General features: G+C 47.2%; 1 protein-coding gene across 3 annotated transcripts; it reads right to left on the bottom strand.

The window, feature by feature from the left end:
* Window positions 1-1,977: 1,977 nt before the first annotated feature.
* Window positions 1,978-23,573, bottom strand: LOC117042742 (zinc finger protein RFP-like). Of its 3 annotated transcripts, XM_033142373.1 has the most exons (7): window positions 23,136-23,573; window positions 14,394-14,489; window positions 12,302-12,532; window positions 11,194-11,216; window positions 4,602-4,711; window positions 3,232-3,252; window positions 1,978-2,766 (listed from the first exon to the last, which is right to left on the bottom strand). In XM_033142373.1, exons 1-7 carry the CDS (start codon window positions 23,565-23,567, stop codon window positions 2,249-2,251), a joined length of 1,431 nt encoding a protein of 476 aa, XP_032998264.1. In that variant the 5' UTR covers window positions 23,568-23,573; the 3' UTR covers window positions 1,978-2,248. The 3 variants fall into 3 exon arrangements, with proteins under 3 accessions (XP_032998264.1, XP_032998262.1, XP_032998263.1); XM_033142371.1 differs by lacking the exon at window positions 3,232-3,252 and having other exon boundaries at window positions 23,136-23,567; XM_033142372.1 differs by lacking the exon at window positions 12,302-12,532 and having other exon boundaries at window positions 23,136-23,567.
* Window positions 23,574-26,587: the final 3,014 nt, after the last annotated feature.

Below are 26,587 nucleotides of genomic sequence, written 5' to 3'. Positions count from 1 at the left end.
TGATGAGGAAATAAGAATGCAGTTTCACAGATCAATGAAAAGCAAACTAAAATACGTGACATAAAAGGAAAGGGGAATGGGGAGGGAAGAGGAAAGGAACAAGCTCAGGTACTAGTAGTTCTTAAAGTTATAATGACCACTTGGGGTAGAAACAGTGCAGGGAGCTTGATGGAGTGATTGTTACTTGGTGACAGTTGCGGAAGAGCCCAAGGCAGCTCTGAGCCGCAGTGATTGAATAACCCTTATTGGTTTCTCTCTCTCTGCTATGCAACCTCATGCAATATTAGCATTTGCTGAGTTCTATTTCCATGCCTATTTCCAGCATGGCCTAATTTAAAGAGCCCTGATGTCTCATTCATTGTGTCATCTAAAGTCACACTGTGTTGTGCGCCTTCAAACAGCATTCTTGAACATGCTTATTGCCCCCATTGTTTTTCTGCATTCTGACTGCCAATGGAAGAGAAATGTGTTAGGGACACAGCCAACAATATTTGTGTGTTTTCTTGGGGGGGGGCGTTTTTCATTCTAGGCAAAATGGCCACTCAACTCAACTTATACCTGGGGTTGCCGATGTGGCTTTTGGCCCCTCTCATTTGTAATGATGGTTGCTTTTTTCACCGAGGGTGGTGTGGAAGGGGCTGCAAAGTGGCATGCAGGCATCTAGGGACACCTTTTTCCAGAGTGTCTCTGGGTCCCATAAAGAAGATGGGGCAGCATCCTGCTCGGGTCCAGAACATTCAAAAGCAGCTTATTTTCATGCTCCTCTCTGTACTGCAAGGGGTTCCCTCTGAGAACTGCTGACGGCCGGATCCCCGTAGGCGAGGTCACAGTCTCATGTGTGCATTTCTTGTGTGGTGGCAGCAGCCACAACCCTTCGCTCGCCTAGTGCTGCCCACCTTTCCTGCTGCTCTCAGCGTGGTGTTGTTGCCCGTCAGCAGTGGGGGTGGACAGTGGGCAGGACCCCCAGGTCAGGGCGCCCGGGGCAAGGGGGGCGCGCCACCGACAAGGAGCAGGGGAAGGTGCTGGAGCCGAGCAAGGGTGAGTGACGAAACCAAGCCGAAGGTGGAGGGGATCAGGGCTTATCTGCCCCCCCCCCAAGAAAAAAAGGTTTATTCAAATTGGAGCCCGTGCTTGTAAAATTGGTTGCTGAAGGCTGCAGGGGGGGGGTAAGGCTGGTTTTGCTCTCTGGTCCTGCTTGCATGTTTTCCACAAGAGGGGTCTGGGTGGCTGGAACAAATGAGCCGCTCCTGTGTCCTTCCATGGGGTGAGTGGAGCCTCACAGGGACACACAAATGAGGCCAACATCATATAGGGGATGGAGCAAGGGCGCTCAGGCGGGGGGGGGAGTTGTATTTATTCCGACATCTGCCAGCACCCCGTGGGAAACGCAGGAAAAGGGGAGCAGGCTGCACAAGTCAGTAGTCAGTGGCCCTGAAAGTGGAGCCGGAGAGTCCTGCCAGATCTTGTGAGAGGGGTCAATTCCATAGGCATTTGTTGTTCCAGCCATTAGTATCCAAGGAGAGAAATCAGATGCACCTTGTGCCAAAATGACACTCCTTGGGGGAGCATTGTGTATTTGGGGTGGGGCTGAGGAACAGGTTTATTTCTGTCAAAGTGTGGAAATGGCGAGGCTGCATTTGCAGAGGGCATTTGAAGCTGACGCCCTGTTCCATTTCTTTTCCATTTTCTTCCCATCTAGGTTCTCCAGAGCAAGGAGCTATCCTGCCTGACGTGGGGGAAGGGGTTCATTTTTGTAGTCATCTATTAATCCAATGATGCATGAATTTTTCAGCTGCATACGGTCTTGTGGGGAGAGGAAGGTTTTGCAGAATTGCAGAGTTGAGGGTCATCTAATCCCAACCCCTGCAGTGCCCAACATGGGGCTCAGACCCACAACCCTGGGGTTAAGAGTCTCAACCTCTGCCAAATCAGACATCTCAAAAGGAAAACAAGATTGAAGGTAATGGAGCCCGTTTGAGGAAAATATTATTTATTGGGACTGTTAAAAGTGTGACTGTCTCTTTAAGAAGTAAGAGGCAGAGGGAATTCTGGGAAAAGGAAGGAAAATGCAAAGCCACAAAAACCCATTTTTCTTTTGTTATTTCTGCTGATTTTGACTGGAATTAATCCTCTCAAAGGTTCCCTTGAAAAACTGCCCAATGTCTCTTGGTGGGTAAATGTTTTTTATATCAGTCTCTCTGGTCTGGAGAGAAACTCCTGCTGGGCCTGAGAGGCAGATTTAGTCTCCTCAGGTGATACTGAGGTGGGTTTCATTTACCCACAGACAAAAGAAAGGGAGGAGGGTCTCTCCAGAGAACGAGGCTCCTGAGAACGTGTAGAGTTTGGCTCCTGAATCAGCGTCATAAAAAGACACACGTCCCCCTTCATAGTCCAGATTCACCCGGATCCTCCTGGGCTGCCAACTCAGGGACAGAGGAGAGGAATAAGGGGAGGTGAAGGCTGAGTACTTGCCTCCAGACTTCCCCACAGACCATATCCCTCCCTCAGGCCTAAAGGAGAAGTCGCCCTTTTTCTCCACAGACTTCCTGGCAACCCCCACAGCCCACTCTATCCCACTTTCCACACTGACTTCCCAGAAATGTCTGCCTGCTGTGAATCCCTCAAGTCCCAACACACAAGGCCGGTCAGTGAATCCCTCAGGATTGTAAGGCAGGACTTGATGTTTGCCTCCCCTTCTCACACCTTTCCGATTCTTGGACAGGATGAGCCTAGGATGGGCTGTGTCTGGATCCAGAGTGACATTTGCTGTTGGGGAGAAGATGAAGGAAAGAGAAGATTAGGCAGTCAGCCAAGAGGCAGAAACAGACATCTTGTTATATAAATAAAAAACACCCGAAAAACCCAGATTCCCTTTCAGATCACGACGCCCCCGGGACGTTTTCTTTCGCCGCCCCAGGTAACGCGGAGCCTTCCTCCACCACTGTAGATTTTATGAAAGGAAGCAAAATCTATAACGACGAGGCTGAAACCAGGAACTCAGACTGGTGTGCAGGTTCTTCGCAGGAACAAGCTCTGCCCCAATCCAAGCCATCAAACCCTCTCCCAGTTCTTTCATTGGACATACAAAGAACCCAAACACCACTAGAGGACTGTTATGCAGAGTGACGCCATTGATGGGGGGTCCCAAAGTCTGCAGAACAGACGGTTCATCACCCATGAAATATCAGTCCCCATCCCTCCTGTGAAATTGTTCTTCCCCTGGAAATTTACCTTTTCTGAATAGCAGAGCATCTGAGGAAGCAAAAAACATATAAAGTGTAAGGGCAACACTCTTCCACCTGAAATAAATCTCTACACAAAAGTAACACTTCATAACGTGGCATCTTTAATTTCAACTACAGTCAAACGTCGGTTTTCGATCATCTCCGTTACTGTACATTTCTGCTCCCGAATGTCAAAAACCTGGAAGTACGTGCCTCGGAAATTGACCGTTTTGGAAGTTGAACGTCCTTCCAGAGTAGATTACGTTCGACTTCTGAGGTTTGACTGTACAAGTATTAAATAGTACAGTGGAACCTCAGAAGCTGACCACCTTTAAACGTTTCGGCTCCCGAACTATAGAAAAACGGAAGTGATTGTTTTTCGGAAGCCAAACATCCGGCATGGCTTCCGCAACTTCTGATTGTTTGCAGGAAGCTTTTTCAGCCAATTGGAAGCAATGCCTTGCGTCTCGAACCATTTCGGGAGGCAAACAAATTCCTAGAATGGATTAAATACAAGAACTGAGGTACGACTGTAGAAAAAATAATTAACAATTTTAAATAATTAAAAACAAAAAAATCATAGAAAGAATCTATGAAAATAACTAAAGCTTTAAAACTCAGCAATCAAAAAGCAAGCTTACAAATAGCAGAAATTAAAAAATTCAGCATGAATTCTGATGGTCTCTGAACTTTTGTCACAGAAATTGGGCTCAACATTCTTGGACTGGAGGGGAGGCAGAGCAATAGGAATCCCATAAGAGGTTAAAGAGGGGAGATGCAGGCAGCCTTATCATCTTCGCCAAGCAAAGTAGTGGGGTAAATTAAACCAAAATTGTGAAACATAAGGAGAAGCAAAGGTTGATGAGGAACGCTTGGCAGAGCTCTCAGGCAAAAGGAAGCCCTTCCTCACAAACCTTCTACAAAACCCTCAGATTCTTAACTAGCAGAATCGTGCCCTTTGGGACTCATGTGCTCTTGCTTCCATCCTCAATGGGGGAACTCTCAGGAGATTATGACACCTGAAGCCCTAGATAGGGCAGCTGCAGGGGGACGTCTGAGGAAGAGACGGCTCAAGCCTTGGCTCCACCGCTGAGAAACAAGCCATTCAGAGCAGGAGAACCACAGGTTGTGTAGACTGGTAACCAAAAGGAAAAGGAGATGCACATGGGAGGAAAAAATCCTGACTTTGTTTTCATTACAAGCTCCAGCATCACAATATACATGGGCAATTCTGGGGGACAGGAAATGAAGGCTGGAGCACCAAGAAGGAAGGTATCCTGGGGTTACTCAATTCCATGCAATAAGAGCCTGGCATGTTCAGTTCTGAAGAAGTAACAGAATTCCCAGTGTGAAATCCTGACACCCATTTTTCATTACCCTTCAATTGTTTCATTGCATCCTCCACAAGATCACTGGATTCTAAGATCCTGTTCCTCAGTTCTGGGGGGAAAACCAGTGGCTTCCCTGGACTCTCTCTTTTCTCATACCTGGTGAAAAGAAAAACAATGTCAGCCCATTCAAACGCACAATTTCTGAGTCTCCCCACTGACGTCAATTCAAAGAAGAAGCAGAATCATATGGTATCAAGGGGTAGGATTTGTCTGAGGGTGGTGACAGCACAGCACACTTTTCCTTTCTCTAGATGTCCCCAGAGAAGGTGTGAGGAAGAAAAAGAGATTCACTTCTGCTGGGAAACGTAAAATGTTCCTTAAAACCTCTACTCTGAACCTGAGTGACACCTTAAATTGAGTTACAGGTGGGTAGCCGTGTTGGTCTGCCATAGTCAAAACAAAATCAAATATGATTCAAAACAAAATCAAAAATTCTTTCCAGTAGCACCTTAGAGACCAACTGAGTTTGTTCAAACTCAGTTGGTCTCTAAGGTGCTACTGGAAAGAATTTTTGATTTTGTTTTGACCTTAAATTGAAATACTGCACGTGGAATATGGTCAGAAACTCAGTCAATTCCTGCTCCCTCGTGAGAAGCTGCCCCCTCCCAAGGGGCTCTATGGGGCAGGAGTTTGCTTGGGACAGGGTGGGGCGGCCAGAAGAGTGTTTGCTGTAGAGTGACTGAAGTGGTCAGTCTAGAATGAAACAACTCAGGCAATAATTGCTCCTAGGAAAGGAACTTTGCCTTGTTGTCTGTTTCAGTAAAACAGCCTTCTCATAGCGACACTTGAGTAAACTCAAAATATTTGTTTCTGGAGCTTAGGGATCTCTTGCTTTGATATTTAAGATAACCTCAGCTCTAGAATCAGATGTTTGCAGAAGATGAGACAGATCTTCCACAGGCGCACTGTGGGATGTAAACACAGAGCAGCCAAACACAACACTCCTAGAGAGGACATGAAGGTAACTCAGTCCTCCAGGCTTAACTTCCTGCTTACCTGGACTGAGTTACAGGAACCAGAAGTAGGTGTGGTCTTACCTGGGAACAACATCCCAAAGATCACTCTCCATTTTTGCCTCATCCTTTGAAGAAGCAGCATGCTCTCTCTCAGCCTGCAGCTGAGAGAAGCAGAGGTGAAGCCTGTTCCCTCATGGAAGCAGCTTCACTGCATGTAAATACATTTATCTAAGTTTGTCTGCCTCCTTGAAGCATGTACTGTAACTCATGGATGTCTGTAAGTAAACTCCTTTTATATCTTATAATCAGTATTGTGTCTTTCTACTTTTAAGAGGGAACAAGGGGAATATACCAGGAATATAGCTGGCTTAAGCAAGCCTATGCAAACGTTTTTCTGCTGTGTTTTAAAAGGGAATGTAAACTCTGCTAAGTTTGGAGCTTGCTCACACAAGCTGGGATTGAGATATATAAATAATATATACTCATCCACACTCCTAAACATTCCCACAAAGGGTTATGGGCCCAGTATTGCATATTTTTGTGTATTTTTGAAGGATTGCATTGGATTGTGTTTTTGAGTTGAGTTAGATTTTTTTTGAAAGTACTTCCTGGTGAGCACATGTTTCTTTGTCTTTGTTCTTTTGTTACTGTGCTGAAAAGGGATTAATCCCCCTCCCCTCCCTCAGAGTTTACAGTACTCAGAGGCAGTGAAGATTTATTTGAGTTTTTTGTATTTTTGAGCATTTTTGAGTTTTTGTTTTTGGAATTTTTGACAAATTTTTGGATTTTTGAAATTTTTTCAACTTTTTGAATTTTAAGATGGCTAGTCTAGCTTTTGATAGTGAAGCAAGGCCAAACTATATGCTGCTGAACGACCATAATTTTGTGCACTGGAAGCAACGCTTAATGGTATATCTGAGTGCAAGGAACGTTCTGCAGGCTATAAAAGATGAAAAGCCTACAGGAGATAAAGAAGAAGATTTAGCCAAAATTGAAGCCTGGGAAAGGAAGAATAGCGAAGCCAAGCACATAATTTTAAGTGCACTTCGCGATGAGCATCTATCCTTAATAAACATTGAGGATGATGCATCCCAGATTTTAAAAGACATTGAGCGGATTTATGGAGCATCTACACAGAACTCCTACAGGCATTTGCTAGATAAATTGCTCAAGTTAAAGATGAACTCCAGAGAGCAGTTCACAGAGCATGTTAAGAGTTTTTCAGAGATTGTGCAAAGAATTGCTCTCACTCCTGAAGCTCTTAATGAAGTGACTAAGGTGACTTTCTTGCTAGCATCGCTAGGACCAGCATTTTCTTCATTTAGAAGCCTAATGGATCACACAAAAGATCTGACTTTTAATGAATTAATCAGCCACTTAAGAGAGGAATGCAGAGAAAGCTTGGATTCTCAAGAACGCAACTCTAGGAGAGGTGACTGTAATTATGCTTCTAAAGCAAAGAATTCCCAGACCTTTCAGCAAAAGGCAGAAAGGAAGGAAAGATTTAAGTGCTCCATGCTGTTACAAGAGAGGAGTTTAGCTGTCCAGAATTATGAAAATGTGCATAATACGTGGATTTTAGATTCTGGAGCGAGCTCCCATTACTGTTTTGTAAAAGGATATTTTAATGAATTAAATGATCAAGAATCTGAGATCGAAATAGCTGATGGCCGCATTTTGAAGTCGGAAGGTGCAGGTTCTGTGCATTTGGAATTCAATGTAGATAATGAGTCTTTTAGAACCAGAGTGTCTGATGTTCAGTATGTGCCAGAATTGAACTGCAATTTACTCAGTGTGTCCGCTTTGGACAAGAAAGGCTTCAAGATCACATTTGAGAATGGACAATGTAGTGTGACCAAAGATGGTGAAGTGTATGCTGAAGCCAGACTAACAAATGGGGTTTATGAGCTTAATGTTTCAGAAAAGCAGTCTGCAAAAGTCGCCCATTCCAGCCAGAAGGATGAAGCAGATTTAACGCTGTGGCACCGAAGATTGGGACACAGAGACAGAAACGTCATTCTGGATCTACAAAAGAAGGATCTTGTAAGAGGTTTGCAGGTAAAAGGGAGCAACAACCAGGCTCCAACAAAATGCATAAGTTGTATAACTGAAAAGGCTGTAAAACCTTCTTTTCCACGTTGTGCAGAGCAAAGAAGTACTAAAGTTTTGGACATTGTGCATTCAGATCTATGTGGACCAATCAATGTTCCATCACTTGGAAACAACAAATATATATTGATATTTCTTGATGATTTTTCGAGATATTGTGTTGCATACTTCATCAGAGAGAAATGTGAGACAGTAGAAATGTTCAGAGACTACATTGCCATGGTCAAGAACAAGTTCCAGAGAGCTCCAGGTGTGTTGATGAGTGACAATGGAGGTGAGTACTGCTCACGTGAAATGCAAGATCTCATGTCCAAGGAAGGTATCATACATGTAACCACAGTCGCATATACCCCACAACAGAATTCGATAGCCGAAAGGAAATTCAGATCCATTATGGAAATGACAAGATGCATGCTAAAGGAAGCATCCTTGCCCCAAAGGCTATGGGGAAATGCAGCCCATACAGCCGTTTATCTCCAGAATAGATTGCCCACCAAGGGGGCAGAGCGCACACCATTTGAACTTTGGCATGGAAGAACGCCTAATTTGTCACACATACGTGTGTTTGGTAGTCTGTGTTACTATCACGTGCCCAAGGAACACAGACACAAGCTAGACTCCAGAGCACAGGCAGGTATCCTGGTTGGGTACGCCTCTGGAGGAAAAGGATACAGAGTGATGGACTTACGAACTGGTAAGGTCAGCGCACAACATGCAATCTATTTTGATGAGCATGCAAAGGTTGACACAAGGAAGACTGTCATTGACTGTTCCAAGGAGTCAGAATGGACTCAAGAACTTATACACTTTCCTTCTGTAACCCCACAAAGTACTAATCTGCCTTCTAGTGTCATAGCGCCCCCTACAGGTGATGCACCAGAAGACGCAGAGGACCAGAATCCTGGCGGCTCCAGAGACGAAGAGGATCCAGAAGGGGACATGCCAGCGTTGGAGGATGATGAAGAAGCTGATGCGGTTCAGGAACCAGAACCAGAGGTCAGACGCTCATCCAGAACCAACAGAGGTGTTCCACCGGTAAGGTTGTCCTACCTTGCAGGGTCGGCGTCACCACAGGAACCTTCCACATGGGAAGAGATTCAGCGGATGCCAACTGCAGAAGCTAGTCTCTGGAAGAAGGCCGCGCAGGAGGAGATGGATGCACTGCATCAAAACAAGACTTGGACCCTCACAGAACTACCTCCGGGTAAGAAAGCCATTGGCTGCAAGTGGGTTTTCAAGGTTAAGAAGGGGTCAGAAGGGGAAGTGCAACGCTACAAAGCAAGACTAGTAGCACAAGGCTTTTCACAGAAATATGGTGAAGATTATGATGAAACGTTTGCACCAACTGTAAGATACAGTAGCGTGAGAATGCTTTTGAGCATAGCAGCCTCTAAGCAAATGGACGTACGTCACATCGATATTTCGACTGCGTTTTTGCATGGCGAGATTACAGAACAGATTTATATGAAACAGCCTAAGGGTTTTATAAAACCGAATGAGGCTCATCTAGTCTGCAAATTAGAAAAAGGACTTTATGGATTAAGGCAGGCTGCTAGAGCTTGGAATCAGAAATTGCACAGTATGCTGGTGCAACTTGGATACAAGCAAGGAAACGCTGACAAGTGCTTGTACAGTAAGTCAAGTAATGGACAATTTTCTTATATATTGGCTTTCGTTGATGACTTGATTATCGCAACATCTAATAACAGAGACTATGTGCAAATTGTGAAACACCTCAGCAAAGAGGTGGGAGTCAAAGAACTAGGAGATGTCAAGTACTACCTAGGAATCCAGGTGGAAAGAGAGGAAGATGGATCGTTCCTTCTCAGCCAGCGACAGAAAATAAATGAACTGATTGAATGCATGCAGATGCAAGACGCAAACCCAGTTGCAACGCCCATGGCCACAGACTTCCTGAAGAATCAGCAGGATTCGAAGCTGTTGCCAGATAACAGTGAATATAGGTCGGTAATTGGTAAACTTTTGTATTTAGTTACCACATGTAGACCTGACATAGCCAATGCAGTGGGGATTCTTAGCAGGAAAGTGAGTTCTCCCACTGAGCATGATTGGGCTGGTGTGAAGAGGGTGGTGCGTTATCTGAAGGGTACAGTGAACTGTAAATTAAGGTTGCCAGCTGTCAGTGACCCTAAGTTGGTGGGGTACACTGATGCAGATTGGGCTGGGGATAATGCTGATTATAAATCAACAAGTGGTCATGTTTTTATGTTTGGGGATGGACCTGTTGTGTGGGGCAGTTATAAACAGAACTGTGTAGCATTATCTTCCACAGAAGCTGAATATATTTCTGCATCGGAAGCGTGCCGAGAGATTGCCTGGCTCGATGAACTCATCAAGGACTTTGGTTTGGTGAGAAAGCAAGCTGTCAGTTTGCTGGAGGACAATCAGAGTTGCATAAAACTGACACAGAGTGAAAAGTTCCTTGCCAGGACAAAACATATAGGTGTGAGGTACCATTATATACGTCAGGCAGTCCAGGATGGACTTGTGGAACTGTCATACTGCTGCACCAATGAGATGGCTGCGGACATCCTGACGAAGCCCCTCCCAAGAGAGAGTTTCCAGAATCTACGTGTCAAGCTGGGACTCTGGGTGGTTGAATAAAGTTGTATATTTTTGTATGTTGTGTTCGTCTGAGAAGGGGTTTGTGGGATGTAAACACAGAGCAGCCAAACACAACACTCCTAGAGAGGACATGAAGGTAACTCAGTCCTCCAGGCTTAACTTCCTGCTTACCTGGACTGAGTTACAGGAACCAGAAGTAGGTGTGGTCTTACCTGGGAACAACATCCCAAAGATCACTCTCCATTTTTGCCTCATCCTTTGAAGAAGCAGCATGCTCTCTCTCAGCCTGCAGCTGAGAGAAGCAGAGGTGAAGCCTGTTCCCTCATGGAAGCAGCTTCACTGCATGTAAATACATTTATCTAAGTTTGTCTGCCTCCTTGAAGCATGTACTGTAACTCATGGATGTCTGTAAGTAAACTCCTTTTATATCTTATAATCAGTATTGTGTCTTTCTACTTTTAAGAGGGAACAAGGGGAATATACCAGGAATATAGCTGGCTTAAGCAAGCCTATGCAAACGTTTTTCTGCTGTGTTTTAAAAGGGAATGTAAACTCTGCTAAGTTTGGAGCTTGCTCACACAAGCTGGGATTGAGATATATAAATAATATATACTCATCCACACTCCTAAACATTCCCACACGCACAACCAAATCAAATGATTCTCAAAAGGACATTCAGGCTAATACAAAACAAATTATACACATTGTAAAAGTAAAACCAAAGTTCACAAAGGAAATAGGGCTAATTCATTGGGGAGAATTGGGGTGCTACAAGTTCCAAAGAGGGGGCCCTCCTTTTACCTGTGAGATGCTGCAGGGAGTGAGTCCTACAGTCTCCCCCCTGCAGCCCCTTTAGGGCCATGTTTGAGGTTCTTGCATCCAGGCATCATGGAGGGATGCTAATGGAAATAAGCCAGATCCACTTACCTCTGCAAGGTGCTTCTCACATCCTAGAGGGAAAAAGAGAAGGGAATTCACTGCACACCACAGGACACACTAGGAAGACCCCTCAGACCCTGGCCCTTGGATGTCAGTCTGCCTGGCACATACCAAGGTTTTGGGTAAGGATGGTGGAATCAACCAGTTTTCATTTCTCACAGTTTTTATTTTTCCAATCTGAAATTATGAATTTTTTCAATATCAAGTTCTCCACATTTTCACATCAGTTTGCAATAATTGTTTAAAATCCTTATGAAAATCCACCAGCATTTAATGGAATTTCACATTTGTGGTTTCAAGAGAAGATTCCAACCCATCTCATGTCTTGGATTATAATCTATTAACTTTAATCCAGTTTGCATTGTGCAATTCAGACGCAAGTAAGCCTACAGGATAATCCTACCAGAGCACTGTCTCAAGTCCCCAAATTTCAAGTTCTATTTTCCAACTAGAAATAAAAAAGCACCTGCAGCATAAAATGCCTCCAAAGGGGTAATAAAACAGCTCACTGTTTCTTTGGGCTCCTCGACACTTCTGCTTTTCCTGTGCCCAGAAAACACAACTCAAAGGGGTTTTGCGTTTGCCCTGCCGCTTTCCCTCCTGGAGGAAAGGGGTGGGACAAGCAGCAGTCTGGATGAGTCCTTCTGTCTTCCTCTTTGGTCACTGTGACTGAGCACCATTTGGGGCCAATCTGTATCCATGGGGAATCGGATCAACCCAGAAATTGTGGAGGGAAATGGGAAGAGAAGCTTGGTCAAGAGACTGGCTCATGTCGGAAGGAGGCCTGAACGCATCCTTGGTGAAGCCCCTCACAGGGCAGGAAGGCACCATTGCCAAGCTGGAAGTCATTAGGAGACAAAGCATCATCAAAGAGCAGAATACCACCTCCAGTTCCATCAAGAACACAGAAGAATCTCTAGTCTGCATTCAGGTGAGTTAAGCATCCCTGGTCTCTTGGGTCTTCCTGTCCATTACAAACCTGACTAGAGGCTCCATCATCTGAGTCCCTGCACTCCTTGCATAAATGAAAGGGGCACATAAAGGATGGGAGGCAGCCTTTTCCTGGAGCCTTGGGCTGTTCCTGCCACCGTCTTACCTGCAGGAGTTCACTCGCTGGCTGCTGACACTTTCCCTCCATCTCCTGGATGATCTTCTCAAGGGTGGAGAGTTTCCTGGAGAGTCTGGCCAGCTGCTCATCCCTTCTCCCTGCAATCTCCTTCTCCACCTCTTCCATATGATTCAGCAGATGTTTTTCCTGTTCTTCCAGGAACTGGCGCAGTTCTTTGAACTTCTCCACAGTCTTCAGCCTCTCCGTTTCTGTTAATTTCTGCAAGAAAAGAGGACGTCTGAGTGTGGAAGATGGTCAGCCATCAAAACATCAGGAAGACATGAAACCTCCAGTGGCTAAAGAAGCAAACATTTATTTTGAGGGGAAGCCCTCTCCATAGCTGTTTCTGTTGACTTCTATTTTGCAGAGGGCTACAGCCTAAAGGAAGGAGCATATTTTTCTTTGCCATGGATATGTGGGATGTAAAAGCATACTGCAGTCAAATACAACATTCCTACAATGCACATGCTGGGGAATTCTTTGTATCACTCAGGAGAAAACTTGCTAGTTCCTCCTGAGCTGAGACAGACTTCCTTTGCATGTCACTTGATGTGGGTGTGGCCTGTTCTTGGTAGAGGAGCACATGGCCTCCATGTTCTGCTCTGTGTGTTCTCCATTGTGTGTTCCTAAGAGTTAGGAGAAGTGACTGCTCAGTCGCTGTCACTTGAGATTATTTCCCTTAGTAAGGTTACCAGACCTCCCCCTTTCCCAGGGACAGTCCCCAGATTTACAAATCAGTCCCCATACAAAATCCTATCATTCCAACTGAAGTTGAAAAGTGTCCCTGGATTCATTGAAAAAAAATCTGGTAACCCGGGGTAGTTCACATAGTTATATGTTGTTCTGTAAATTAAGTCTACCTTCAGGGATCTTATTGTGAACTGGATGATTGTAAGTAAACTAGTTTTATGTTAATTTTAATCAGATGGTTGTGTCTATTCTTTTAGGAGGGATATAAAAAAGGGAAACCAGGAATCCTAAGTAGTGAGGCTCAGATGAGCCTGCAACTAGCTGACCGCTGTGTGATTTAAAAGGGGGATTGTTTAACAATTCTGCTAAGTTATAGAAATTGCTGGCGCAAGTTAGGAAGGATATAATAAAAAAATATATCCTCTCCTGCCTCCCTAAACATCTACACAGGATATTCCCTGAATGTTTTGGGGCATGGCATAACCAGCGTTCATAGCTGTTCAGAGAACATCCATGGACTTAAATGACCCCTCAGTTTAGACTGGGGCCATTTAGGTGTAGGAAGACCACAGAAACAGAGGAGGATGAGGAGAAAGTGCAGAGTTTATCCCCATAGCTCCCTGAATTTCCTAAAGATGAACAATAGTGCACATTTAGAAAGACAACTCTTTAGTAATATTTATGGTAAATCAGGATTTGAATTGAACTGCTTCCACCCTCTCAGCTCACAATTCCTCAGACTTCTCCTTGACTGTTATTCACATAATAAAGGACAATGGGAAATAGATTGTTACCTCGAGTTACAAACGCCTCAGGTTACAAACGCTTCAGGTTACAAACTCCGCCAACTTGGAAGAGTTACCTCAAGTTGAGAACTTTGCCCCAGGATGAGAACGGAAACCGTGTGCCGGCGGCGCAGCAGCAGCAAGAGGCCCCATTTGCAAAAGCACGTCTCTAGTTAAGAACAGTTTCAGGTTAAGAACGGACCTCTGGAACGAATTAAGTTCGTCACTAAAGGTACCACTGTAAACTCAAATTAGCTGCATTCAAAGGTGAATTTACCTAATTTGCTATTGCTGAAAAAATATGGAGACCAAAACAGAGCAATCCTTTGAAATTCACACATCTGAATTGTTCAAGGTTGACCCAGCCAGGTAATGTTCACAAAAAATGTATTTATAAGGGTAAAGTATATATAAAAATATTTATACAAGGAAGTAGCTACCTTAACATCTGGTTCATTTTCAGAATAATAAATGAATAAACAGACTGATATGGAAAAAGGAGAAATGGGGAGAAGCTGAAATGGGCAGATTTCCCCATCCCTCCTCAGTCCTGACTCGATTCTTCAAGTGCTTGTTCCCTCACTAGTAACAACAGAGACACCTACAAGGAGGTCTTTGCTTTCCTTGTCCAGGTCTGCTTGATAGGCCAGAATTTCCTTTCTCTCTTTCCTCAGAATCTCCAGGCGGCTACAGATCTTTCCCTAAAGAGAAAAGAAAAAACTCAGGTTTGATTGAGACACAAAGAGAGGAGATGAATATTATACTGGCTTCTTGGGTCCAGTGGCCTTGCTATAATAATGAAGTAGTTTACTGGAGGAAATAACCTTTTTGGGTCTACGGCTCCCTGGACCAACTACATTCTTTCTGCAGCACAGCTGTGGGGCTCAGGATCCCAGTTAGGTCCCCCCCTTGCTTGCAGAGCTTGCAGCCCCTCACCCTTTCTCTAACACCCTCCCTTGCGAAGCGCTCTCTCAGCCTCCTCCCCTCTCCCCTCTCCTTAGGAGTCCTCCTCTTGGTCTCTGAGCCCCAAAGAGAGGTGCCTCCTCACGCTGCCCCACAGGGGCCTGGGACATGTCTGTCCATTTCCAACAGCAAGGGCCCCTCGCCAGTTCCTGGCAACCAACACCCCATGGCCAGCCCCAGAGGCACCATTCCCCTGTGGAGCTTGTAGCCAGAGCTGCTGCAACAAATAGCTGCACAAGCCTTTGGGAGGCAGAGATGGCATCTGAGGAGGGAGGGAAGGAAAGAAAGAAGGAAGGGTTGCTAGCGGCACCCCTGAAGCATCATTCAAGGCACCCCAGGGTGCCACAGCACACTGGTTGAAAACCACTGCAGAACTTGGATGGGAAAGTTTTCTAGTGCAACTAACTAGTCTGGAGAAGAGCAAAGGCAGCCATGATTGCTCCTTTGTCTTCTCCCAGGAAAGATGAGTTGGACAGTGTTCTCGAAGCGACTAGCATGAGTTTGGCCAAACTGCGGGAGGCAGTGAAAGATAGGCGTGCCTGGTGTGCTCTGGTCCATGGGGTCACGAAGAGTCGGATACGACTGAACAACAACAACAACAACAAGGAAAGTCCCAGCCTGACTTCTCATCTTGAGGTCCGAGGGAGACGTGGGAAGAGGAGGAGGAAGAGGAAGAGGAAGGGGTGAGGCAGGATCCAACCTGGGATGTATCAGTCTAGCATCAAAGTGATAGTGAGGTCAGCCCAAGAGGCTAGAGACACAGGAATAGAGCAGCGCTTCTCAAAACTTCACCCATTCCAAACCCCTCTTCTGCAAGCCTAGGGCTTTTCCACACTTCCTCTTGAACCCACAGCTTTGCCACTTAATTGGGTCAAATGGCAATTCAGGTTTTCTGTTATTTCTCAGTTATTTTCTCTGCAGTAGCCAGAGCCCACGTGTGCTTGGACCACTGCCTTAAATGCTGCAGCTTCTTCCATTTCTGGGCCAAAGTAGTTCTTGCTGCGGCCAGAATCCACTGTTAGGGAAAATTCCAGCCGCCACCTTCCCCCACCGTGCAGCCTCCTCGCGGGACTCCCGCGCTGCCAAATGCGGGACCTGGAAGCCTCTTTTCTTTTCTTTGCCCCCCCCGACGATGAGCGGGTACCCCTTCACCACACAAGTCGCACAAGCACCACATAAAACCCTCGCGATAAAGGGTTTCCCCTAAATGTCCCGATCTGCGCCCCCAAGCCTCAATCTGCCTTCGGAGAAGCGCTCCTGTCAAACAGCGCTCCGCTGGTCTCCATTTTCTCAATGAACGGGAAACCCACCAATCAGGAGCATGCATTCAGCTCAGCCTGCAAAATGGAACGTTCAGATCAGCTACTATGATTCAATCATCACCTTCACGCTTGACTGAACACTAAGTGGGTTTTGACAGGCTCCCTGCTGGGAGAACAATGGAATCGAAACCAAAATGTAACCAGTTGGGGAAACTATTAATTATAACTTGCAACAATGTATCAAATGGACAATTTAGACGCTGGGTGGCCCAATTTTGACAGCTCGAAATATTTATTATTGTAAAAATCCACAACTCCTGAACGCAGTGTCCGATTTGCCTGGTTCGGGTGTCTATTTGCTCCTTGTAAAATAACCTTTCTAACCCCTCGGTCCCCGCCATCCTCCGATCATCAGAAGTATATTATTTCGATACTGCATAATTTTTGGACTCTCCACTCAGTGACTTTCATAATCCCCTAAGCAGCGAGTCACGTCCGCAGGAGGAGATACACCCCTCCCGATAATCCAGTCAAGCACCCATCCATCAGCTACCATGGCAGCAGACATCCTCCTAGGAGCTTTCTATTGTCCTGACGCAGAAGAAACCTTCAATGTGTATTACACCCACCCTAGATCCATTCACCGGTTCCTGCCATCCTTCCTGATATGCAAAACTTGTTTTTCCCCTATGTAAATTTTACTGTAACCTCCTCTCTCCCCTCCCCATCTCTGACGTTTCTGTGATGTATTTCGCTATGTATTCTGGGCTATCGCGGGAACTTTTAAAAGTCCAGGACACCCTTTGTTCGGGGTTCGGATCCTCCTGAACCTTGTTGCGCAATAAACTCCTTTGCTTTTGCTCCAATCTCCGGCTGGTCTCCATTGCCTCCGCAGCGAACCACGGGCTTCCTCCGTAGGACCGGGAGCTGAGCCTTCTCGACCCGGTAATTTCCGTAACAGTCTTGGTGCCGAAACCCGGGACCTGCGTTCTCCCGTGGTGGCTGGGGACCCCCACCGAGCCTTCAGCCGGCAACGGGACCCTTTTCTCCCGTGGAGACTCGACGGATCCCTGGCCATCCTCCGGGCGGTAATTGCAGGTCTCAAGGGGAGCCAACCGGGGAGCAAAGGCAAAGTTCAGCCGGCTTCGTCTCCAACGATCCAGCGGATCGCGGTGGAAGACGCGTAAGTATAAATCCAGTGCACTGGTGATTGGGGGGAGGGGGGAGGTAAGCCTGGCAACCGCAATCTACTGCTCTCTTGCCTATCATTTCTTGCCTGTCTCTCAGTCTGTCCCGTGGACTGCTGCTCAACTCGAAAGGGGAGTCCTGAGCTCTATCTCTTTTTCTCCAATACCCAGTCAGCCGCCCCGTTAGCTGGTCTAACGAACGCAAGGGACTGGGCTCTTTTTCTACTTTGCCAGCTGCCAAGGGGCAAAGGACTTCTCTGCACTATCCTAAACCTCAGCCGCCCCGGTCGGGCCATGTAAAACACGCTAGTCGTGCGTGAGCCCGCTTCCGAACGCAAGGGAGGTTTTTCCGGACCGTTTAACTCTATCTAAAGGGCTGCCCGATCTGGCACTGCAGTGGCAGGCGTCCAGTAGGGCTCCCTTCCTTAGCTGTTAACGATAGGCAGGAGGTTGCCAGGTGGGGGTACCCTGTAATGGGTGGAAATGGGGGTTGAGAAGTAGGAATAGATGAGAAGAAACGGAAGAGAAAGGAAGAGGAAAAGGGAGCTCCAGAAAAAAGGAAAGGAAGAGGTAGTTTAGAGTAGATCCCCCTGGTCAGCCGCCCCGCTAGCCGAACTAGTGAACGCAAGGGACCAGGCTAGATTATTGGAACGTCGTGTACTGTACTTTGCTTATGTTAAGAAACCCCCCTGTCCCACTCCCTTAGTGAGAAACCCCGACTTACAAAGATACCTTTCCCGTCCCTCCTTTCCCAAAAAAAAAACCCCAGGTTCCTCTTAAACCCCAAGGAACGATGGGTGCCAAGGCTTCAAAGCATGGTCGTCCTTCCACTGGGAAGAAGGTTTCTCGAAAGCCTTCTTTTACCCAGCCGGAACCCGACTCTCCCCTCGCGATTGTCATGAAGCATTGGAAGATAATTCCGGACCATGAGATTTTGTCTAGACAGAAGCTACAAGATCTTTGTAGGAATTCCTGGCCGTCTTTTACTGAAAGAGTGCCATCAGAACTCCGCTGGCCACCGGAGGGATCCTTCCATCAGGATCAACTAAAAACCCTAAAGAAGCTCTTATTAGAAGAAAGGCCTCGACAGCTTGATTATCTGGAGACTTTCGAGGCTGTATCCCAAGTCCTTATGACCCTAAACTCGTCCCCAACGCTCCAGATGCCCGTGATTAAACCTCCTAGAAAGAATCCTAAGAGACCAAACGAAGGTCCTGCGCCACCCCCCTATGAGGATCAGGCCATGGCACAGGGACCTGAACAGGGTGCTAGTCCCAATAGCCAAGCAGTGGCTCAAGGTGACAAATTACTGGTTCATCCCGCCGGCCAGGAAGGGATTCTAGCGGTGCCCGATGTGTTTATGAGTCCTGACTCTACTCCAACTCCTGTCAGAGACCATGGCACCTGTTCCCCATCCATTCTCCGGCAGTCCGTCCAGGCAAAGGCCAAAGGCAAAGGGGGAAACGACCACCAAGCAACCTCCTTCCAGATGCCACTGAGGGCTTTCCCTATACCACCGACAGACCCAGATGGGGCCCCACGTATGATCTATACCCATCAACCCTTCCGTACGGCCGATCTGATCAACTGGGCTAACACGATGCCCTCCTTGAGAGATGACCCTGACAAGTGCCACCGGCAAATTGCTACCATTTTCTCTTCCCATCACCCTTCTTGGACTGATGTCCACGTACTCTTAAATGCCCTATTCAATGAGGCTGAAAAGGCTGACATCCTCAGTAAGGCTGAAGAAGCCCTAAATCAGGAGAATTACCAGGAAGGGAGACCTCAAGGAGTGGGGGCCCTGACACCTAGAGATCTCCGTATTGAACCCAACCCTGCCTGGGACTACAATACCCCTAATGGCATCTGGTGCCTGAACTTGTTTAAAAGGGCCATCCTAGATGGCATCAAGGCTTCAGGGCAGCGCTCAATAAACTGGACTAAGGTTCAGACTGTAATACAAGGGCCCAACGAACATCCGTCGGATTATTATTCCCGGTTGGTGGCGGCTATTAAAACATGGGGCGGAATAGACCCCGAGAATCCGCACCATGATATAATAGTAAAAGGCTTCTTCAAAGACCAGGCATCGCCAGATATAAGGAAAGCCTTAAATCTCCTAGTTGGCTACGATGGGAAAACTTTTAGCGAAATACTGTCCATCGCCAAGTCCGTCTTTAACAACCGGGACGAAAAGAAAAGGATGGACACCAGGGCAGGGGAGGAGGCAGTGCTTGCCCTCAGTATGGAAACCCCTTACTTCCCAGCTCCAGGGTTCCCGGCCAGGGGAGGAGGCAGGGGGCGAGGAAGAGGGGAAGGATTGAATGCAAGCCCATCCATGCCACGACCCTGGGGCCCATCCACTGGCCTTTGTCACCTGTGTTTTCAACCAGGGCACCTAAGACGAAACTGCCCATATTTATACCCGGGGAGCCCATGGGTTGAAACCAACTCCTACCCATTCCCCGGAGGAAACTCACCATACTCCACCTTTCCTTCGCACCCCCCTTGGGCCCAGGGTTATGAGAACCAGCAAATGGTGCCACCTCATCCCCAAGGGAATTGGCCACCCCAAGGCACCCAGGTCTCGGTGGCCCAACCAACCGCAGAGTCACACCCTCCAAATCCTTTCCGTGCCCCTCTGCCAGCTCAAACTGACCCGCAATTCGTTCAAGCCCCTCCTTCCGACTTGAGAGCATAAGGAGAGCCCCAACAGGACCTTGAAGCCCTTCCCCTTTGGACTGCGCTCAATTCCCACCCCTCGTATACCCGGGGGTACAGCCCACCGTACCCCAGCACCGCACCCCAGCATCGCACCCCAGTTCCTGTTCCTCGTACCCCAGCACCGCACCCCAGCATCGTACCCCAGTTCCTGTTCCTCGTACCCCAGCACCGCACCCCAGCATCGCACCCCAGTTCCTGTTCCTCGTACCCCAGCACCGCACCCCAGCATCGCACCCCAGTTCCTGTTCCTCGTACCCCAGCATCGCACCCCAGCATCGTACCCCAGTTCCTGATCACCGCACCCCAGCATCGCACCCCAGTTCCTGTTCGTCGCACCCCAGCATCGCACCCCAGCATCGCACCCCAGTTCCTGTCCATCGCACCCCAGTTCCTGCTTCACCATTCCCGAGTCCCCGTACATCGCTCCCACCGAACATTTTCGGACTTGCCGCTATTGACAGCTCTTGACAGCTGTTTGACAGTTCTCCACATTTTCGGACCTACCGCTTTGACAGCTTGCCCTATTCTGACTGCTTGCCGTTTGACAGCCTTTTGACAGTTCTCCACATTTTCGGACTTACCGCTTTGACAGCTTGCCCTATTCTGACTGCTTGCCGTTTGACAGCCTTTTGACAGTTCTCCACATTTTCGGACTTACCGCTTTGACAGCTTGCCCTATTCTGACTGCTTGCCGTTTGACAGCTTTTGACAGTTCTCCACATTTTCGGACTCACCGCTTTGACAGCTTGCCTTATTCTGACTGCTTGCCGTTTGACAGCTTTTGACAGTTCTCCACATTTTCGGACTTACTACTTTGACAGCTTGCCTTGGTCTACCTGCTTGCCGTTTGACAGCTGTTTGACAGCTATTTGACAGCACACCCTGTCTCCCGTTGGCCACCTTTGACAGCTCGCCGGTGTGACTACCTGCCACTTTGACAGCCGTGTGACAGCTCATCATACTCTCCGATCAGCTGGCTTTTGACAGCCCACCATGCCTGCACCCGATGTTGGCATCCAACCATGACCGGCCCGCTCTCCCCGAAATACGACCAGCCGAGGCGGGTGGGGAAGGTGAGTACCAAGTCTCGAAGGTGTAGGTGTGGAGAAAAAGATTTGTGGTTCTGCGAACCAGATACAAATCTTATCTCCAAATGCGGGACTGTTAGGGAAAATTCCAGCCGCCACCTTCCCCCACCGTGCAGCCTCCTCGCGGGACTCCCGCGCTGCCAAATGCGGGACCTGGAAGCCTCTTTTCTTTTCTTTGCCCCCCCCGACGATGAGCGGGTACCCCTTCACCACACAAGTCGCACAAGCACCACATAAAACCCTCGCGATAAAGGGTTTCCCCTAAATGTCCCGATCTGCGCCCCCAAGCCTCAATCTGCCTTCGGAGAAGCGCTCCTGTCAAACAGCGCTCCGCTGGTCTCCATTTTCTCAATGAACGGGAAACCCACCAATCAGGAGCATGCATTCAGCTCAGCCTGCAAAATGGAACGTTCAGATCAGCTACTATGATTCAATCATCACCTTCACGCTTGACTGAACACTAAGTGGGTTTTGACAGGCTCCCTGCTGGGAGAACAATGGAATCGAAACCAAAATGTAACCAGTTGGGGAAACTATTAATTATAACTTGCAACAATGTATCAAATGGACAATTTAGACGCTGGGTGGCCCAATTTTGACAGCTCGAAATATTTATTATTGTAAAAATCCACAACTCCTGAACGCAGTGTCCGATTTGCCTGGTTCGGGTGTCTATTTGCTCCTTGTAAAATAACCTTTCTAACCCCTCGGTCCCCGCCATCCTCCGATCATCAGAAGTATATTATTTCGATACTGCATAATTTTTGGACTCTCCACTCAGTGACTTTCATAATCCCCTAAGCAGCGAGTCACGTCCGCAGGAGGAGATACACCCCTCCCGATAATCCAGTCAAGCACCCATCCATCAGCTACCATGGCAGCAGACATCCTCCTAGGAGCTTTCTATTGTCCTGACGCAGAAGAAACCTTCAATGTGTATTACACCCACCCTAGATCCATTCACCGGTTCCTGCCATCCTTCCTGATATGCAAAACTTGTTTTTCCCCTATGTAAATTTTACTGTAACCTCCTCTCTCCCCTCCCCATCTCTGACGTTTCTGTGATGTATTTCGCTATGTATTCTGGGCTATCGCGGGAACTTTTAAAAGTCCAGGACACCCTTTGTTCGGGGTTCGGATCCTCCTGAACCTTGTTGCGCAATAAACTCCTTTGCTTTTGCTCCAATCTCCGGCTGGTCTCCATTGCCTCCGCAGCGAACCACGGGCTTCCTCCGTAGGACCGGGAGCTGAGCCTTCTCGACCCGGTAATTTCCGTAACACCACCTAAGTAGCTCCTTCAAACAGAAGATTGCTGACTGGTCACCCCACAAGTTCAAAGGGGCCAGCTTCATTTCATTATCATTACTATTTTGTGGCATTATTGACATTGCATGACACAGGAGCATTTCTGCACCTCTGTAGTAGAAGAAGTAATTTTTTTAATGGATTAAAAGGCATTTTAAAAAGTTTCTTCTGAAGCAGAATTAGAATTTTATCTTTTTTTATATAACAGCACAGGTCCAATTCTGAGTCGTCATGGAAAAGTCACCTTTCCTCCTAGTCTTTGCAGATGCTACTCGGAACCACTGAGTCCTTTGCCATTTGGGATGGGAGGAGATTGCACAGGCCCCACAGCTCCCCAAGAATCAGCGTGCTCCTCCCCACCAGTAGGAGCTTCCACCCGCCACTCCCAAATCTGCTTCCAACAGATACTTGGGAGGGATCCTGCACCATCCGGTCAATTCCTAGCCACCTCCCCCCCCCCGCAGCTGACCCCTTGCTGCTCTCTGCTTTGCAGGGCATTGAGGAAGAATCCTGCTAGCCAAAGGAGACATGTACTTAGTTGTGTATGTGCAATTTACATTTCTAGTTTCTAAATATTTATAAAGCAACCTTGCTGGGGGATGGGGATGAGGTTAAGCCTTTCTGGCAGAGAGAAAGAGTTCAACTCCCTCCTCCTAGTCATCCCAGGAGCCCTCAGGCTTCCCCAGGGCTGCTTTTTACATTATAAACCACCACCAATTCATGCCATGCCTACTTTGGACCTGAGAATTAAAAAGAAAACCTCCCAAGAAGAATCCACAGCTATTTCACCCTCTCAAGATCCGGGGATCTCCTACCTTGTATTCCTCGAAAGCCTCCTTCAGGGGAATCACCTCGTGGTGTTTGTGCTCCTTTGATCTGTCACACACCACGCAAATGGGGACTTCATCCTCCTTGCAAAAGAGTTTCAGGGGCTCCTGGTGATCCTCGCAGACTCCTCCATTTCTTTCTTCTTCCTTCCCTCCTTGAACGCTGAGATTCTCGATTAATTCTACCATATTAGCCAGTTGCCGGTTGGGGATGAGGCTCCTTCTCTGAACTCTTTCTCTGCACTGAGGGCAGGAAGCCTCTGCCTCCGATTCCCCCCAGCACTGGATCAGGCAGGATCTGCAGAAGTTGTGCCCACACTCTGGGCTGGTCACTGGATCCTTGAAGTAATCCAGGCAGATGGAGCAAGTGGCTTCATCACGGAGACGCTGGATGTGACCCCCTGCAGCAGCAGCAGCCATGGCTCCTTCGCGCCAAAGACCCGAGTTTTCTCAGTCTGCCGCCACTAGGAGTTTCCCCTTCCTGGAAATGACTCAGAAACTAAGTGGCCACGTGATCTTTTTTTAAAAAAATATGTCCCCAGGTCTTTGCATTTGGTGAATGTTTTCTCAGGTAGCAGCGAATGCTTCTGGATTGCTTCCCATGCTTTTGATAACACACAAACAAACACACCGAGTACGTTGTGGTATTCGTATTGTTACATTTTCACTAATAGGGTTTGTGATAGGAAAAAACCTGCTCCTTTTCCCTTATGGGGTGCCCTGGAGCCCGTATACTGTACAGTCCTTATGTAGGTTCACTATCGTAAGGTAAAGGTAAAGGGACCCCTGACCATTAGGTCCAGTCGCGAACGACACTGGGGTTACAGCTCTCATCTCTGGACCACTTCCTGTTCTCGATACCAGTCAGCCTCACAGAGCTGCTTTGGGGATAAAAAGTGGCGTGAGGGGGGAATAAGCGATTTCACCAGTACTAGGTACCCACGTTGCTAGCACCTGCTCACAACACCTTGCCATGAATTAAGCTGCGTTTCCGACAGTCATAGCAGTTTGTTTCTCTGCTAGAGCAGGTTGAATAATTAACAGGAGGCATTAGGGATAGTTATTGGAATACTAGGTTGAGAGTTGAAAATATACTTATCTGAATAACCATACAGTTATATTAAACATTTCACCAAGTCATTTGAAACCATTACACTTATGTTTTATTTTACCAAAATCTGAATCTGAAGTGAGTTATTCATTGCCAGAGTGAATACTGGCTGGTGGCAGCGGATATACCATATGTCGTTGGGGCAGTTACCAATAGACCGTTAAACGTCTGGGGGTGCTGCTCAGGTCTGAGAGAGTGACCGCGACAGTTCCGGCCACGCCCCCACCAGCAGCCTATTGGCTGAGCTGACCTCAAGTTCCGCTCCCCCTCCCTCCCTCCCGCTCTATATATATATATAGTGTGCTGCATTTTACGTCCACTGGAGGGCGCTATTTTTTTGTACAAAATCACATTTTTTAGGTTTGATAGTTGTGGTTTTTCTCAATGTATGTATATCAGATCACTCCCATATTGCCATGGAACGTTGTGTCCAAGTTTGAAGGCAATCGGTCAAGTGGTTACGGAGCAAGGCCGACGCATCCACACACCCAGCTTGAACATTTATATATATATAGATTAATCCAATGATGCATGCATTATCACAGCTGCATAAGGTCTTGTGGGGAGAGGTTCCTAGAATTGCAGAGTTGTGAGGGATTCCCGAGGGTCATCTAGTCCCACCCCCTGCAGTGCAGGAAACATTTGCCCAACGTGGGGCTCAGGCCCACAACTCTGGGATTAAGAGTCTCGTGCTCTGCCAAATCAGACAACTCAAAAGGAAAACAAGATTGAATTTATTAGGACTCTTAGAACTGTGACCGTCTCTTTAAGAGGCTGCAGAGGGAATACTGGGAAAAGGAAGGAAAAGGCAAAGTAACAACAATCCATTTTTGTTTTGTTATTTCTGCTGATTTTGACTAATGAATTGTTTCAAAGGGCCCTTGAAAAACTGCCCAACGTGCTCTTGGTGGGTAAAAGGTTTTTATATCGGTCACTCTGGTCTGGAGAGAAACTCCTGCTGGGCCTGAGAGGCAGATTTAGTCTCTTCAGGAGATACTGAGGTGGGTTTCACTTCCCCACAGAAGAAAGAAAGGGAGGAGGGTCTGTCCAGAGAACGAGGCTCCTGAGAACGTGTAGAGTGCGGCTCCTGAGTCAGCGTCAGAAAAAGACACACGTCCCCCTTCATAGTCCAGAGTCACCCGGATCCTCCTGGGCTCCTCATTCAGGGACAGAGGAGAGTCATCAGGGGATGTCCAGGCCCAGTACTCATCTCCCCTCTTCCCCACAGCCCAGATCCCCACCTTAGGACAGAAGTAGAAGTCACCCTTTCTACTCACAGACTTCCTGGCAACCCCCACAGCCCACCATTCCCCACTTTCCACAGTGACTTCCCAGAAATGTCTGCCTGCTGTGAATCCCTCAAGTCCCAACACACAAGGCCAGTAGTTGAATCTCTCAGGATTTTTGGGCAGGACGTGCTCTACGTCTCCCCTTCTCACGCTTTTCCCATCCTCGGACAGGATGAGTTTTTTTGTGATCGTATTATTTTATTGGAAGTTTTAAAACTGTTTCAAACTGCATCTTAAAACATTGAAACCTCCCCAGGGAGCTTGGGGTGAAGGTTGGGCTAATAATAATAATAATAATAATAATAATAGTCAGACCATTAGTTGATCTAGTTGAATTGTTCCAGTTACAGGTAGGCAGCCGTGTTGGTCTGCCATAGTCAAAATAATAAAAAAAATTCCTTCCAGTAGTTGGTCTCTTAAGGTGCTACTGGAATGAATTTTTTATTTTATTTAGTTGAATTGTTGTTAGCATCTATGGGACAAGGGAGGAGTGAGCCGGAAAATGAGAGTACCCTTAAACATTTTTTTTAAAGAAAAAAAGCTCTCTCTAATTTTTATTATCTGTTTTACAAATTTAAAATACTCATTTAAAAATCAGTGACTTCCCTTCTTCTCTTTCCATGGTTCATTTTGCATATCATAAATCCCTGCATATTTTACAAAAAGTATTCCATTATTACATACATCATCATCATCATCATCATCATTATTGAATAGGACGTCCCTATTTTCATTGGAGAAATGTTGGAGAGTATTATCAAGTTGCTGGGAATTCCAAGCATGGAGAGCTCTGCTGTGCTTAGCTCTGGCTTTTCGCTTTCCCCCCTCCACCGGAGGCCAGTAGTCTGCACTTAGGTGGGCCCGATCCAGTTACCCTTTGGCCCGATCCTGCTGCCAGGGTCCTCTTAGCTTCTCCATTAACAGCCACCCCAACTTCTGCAGACTCTGAGACGCTTCCTTATGCAACCTGCGGATCTGCCCGCCTCTCTCTCCTCCCCGCGCGCAAAGGACCAAGTTCTCCTGCTGCCAGGCAGCAGTTC

This window comes from Lacerta agilis, chromosome 2 (genome assembly GCF_009819535.1).
Source record: "Lacerta agilis isolate rLacAgi1 chromosome 2, rLacAgi1.pri, whole genome shotgun sequence".
Taxonomy (NCBI): domain Eukaryota; kingdom Metazoa; phylum Chordata; class Lepidosauria; order Squamata; family Lacertidae; genus Lacerta; species Lacerta agilis.
Note: the sequence above shows the minus strand (reverse complement) of the source record. Positions and strands in the feature narration are given on the sequence as shown.

What these genes read in the sequence shown, in the direction of transcription:
- LOC117042742 (XM_033142373.1), bottom strand. Translation starts at nt 23,567, where the DNA reads ATGGCTGCTGCTGCTGCAGGGGGTCACATCCAGCGTCTCCGTGATGAA. An exon ending in GTGAGAAGCACCTTGCAGAG is followed by an intron (nt 4,712 to 11,193) that starts GTAAGTGGATCT and finishes TCTTTTCACCAG; the next exon opens with GTATGAGAAAAGAGAGAGTC. An exon ending in TGCAATGAAACAATTGAAGG is followed by an intron (nt 3,253 to 4,601) that starts GTAATGAAAAAT and finishes TTGCTTCCTCAG; the next exon opens with ATGCTCTGCTATTCAGAAAA.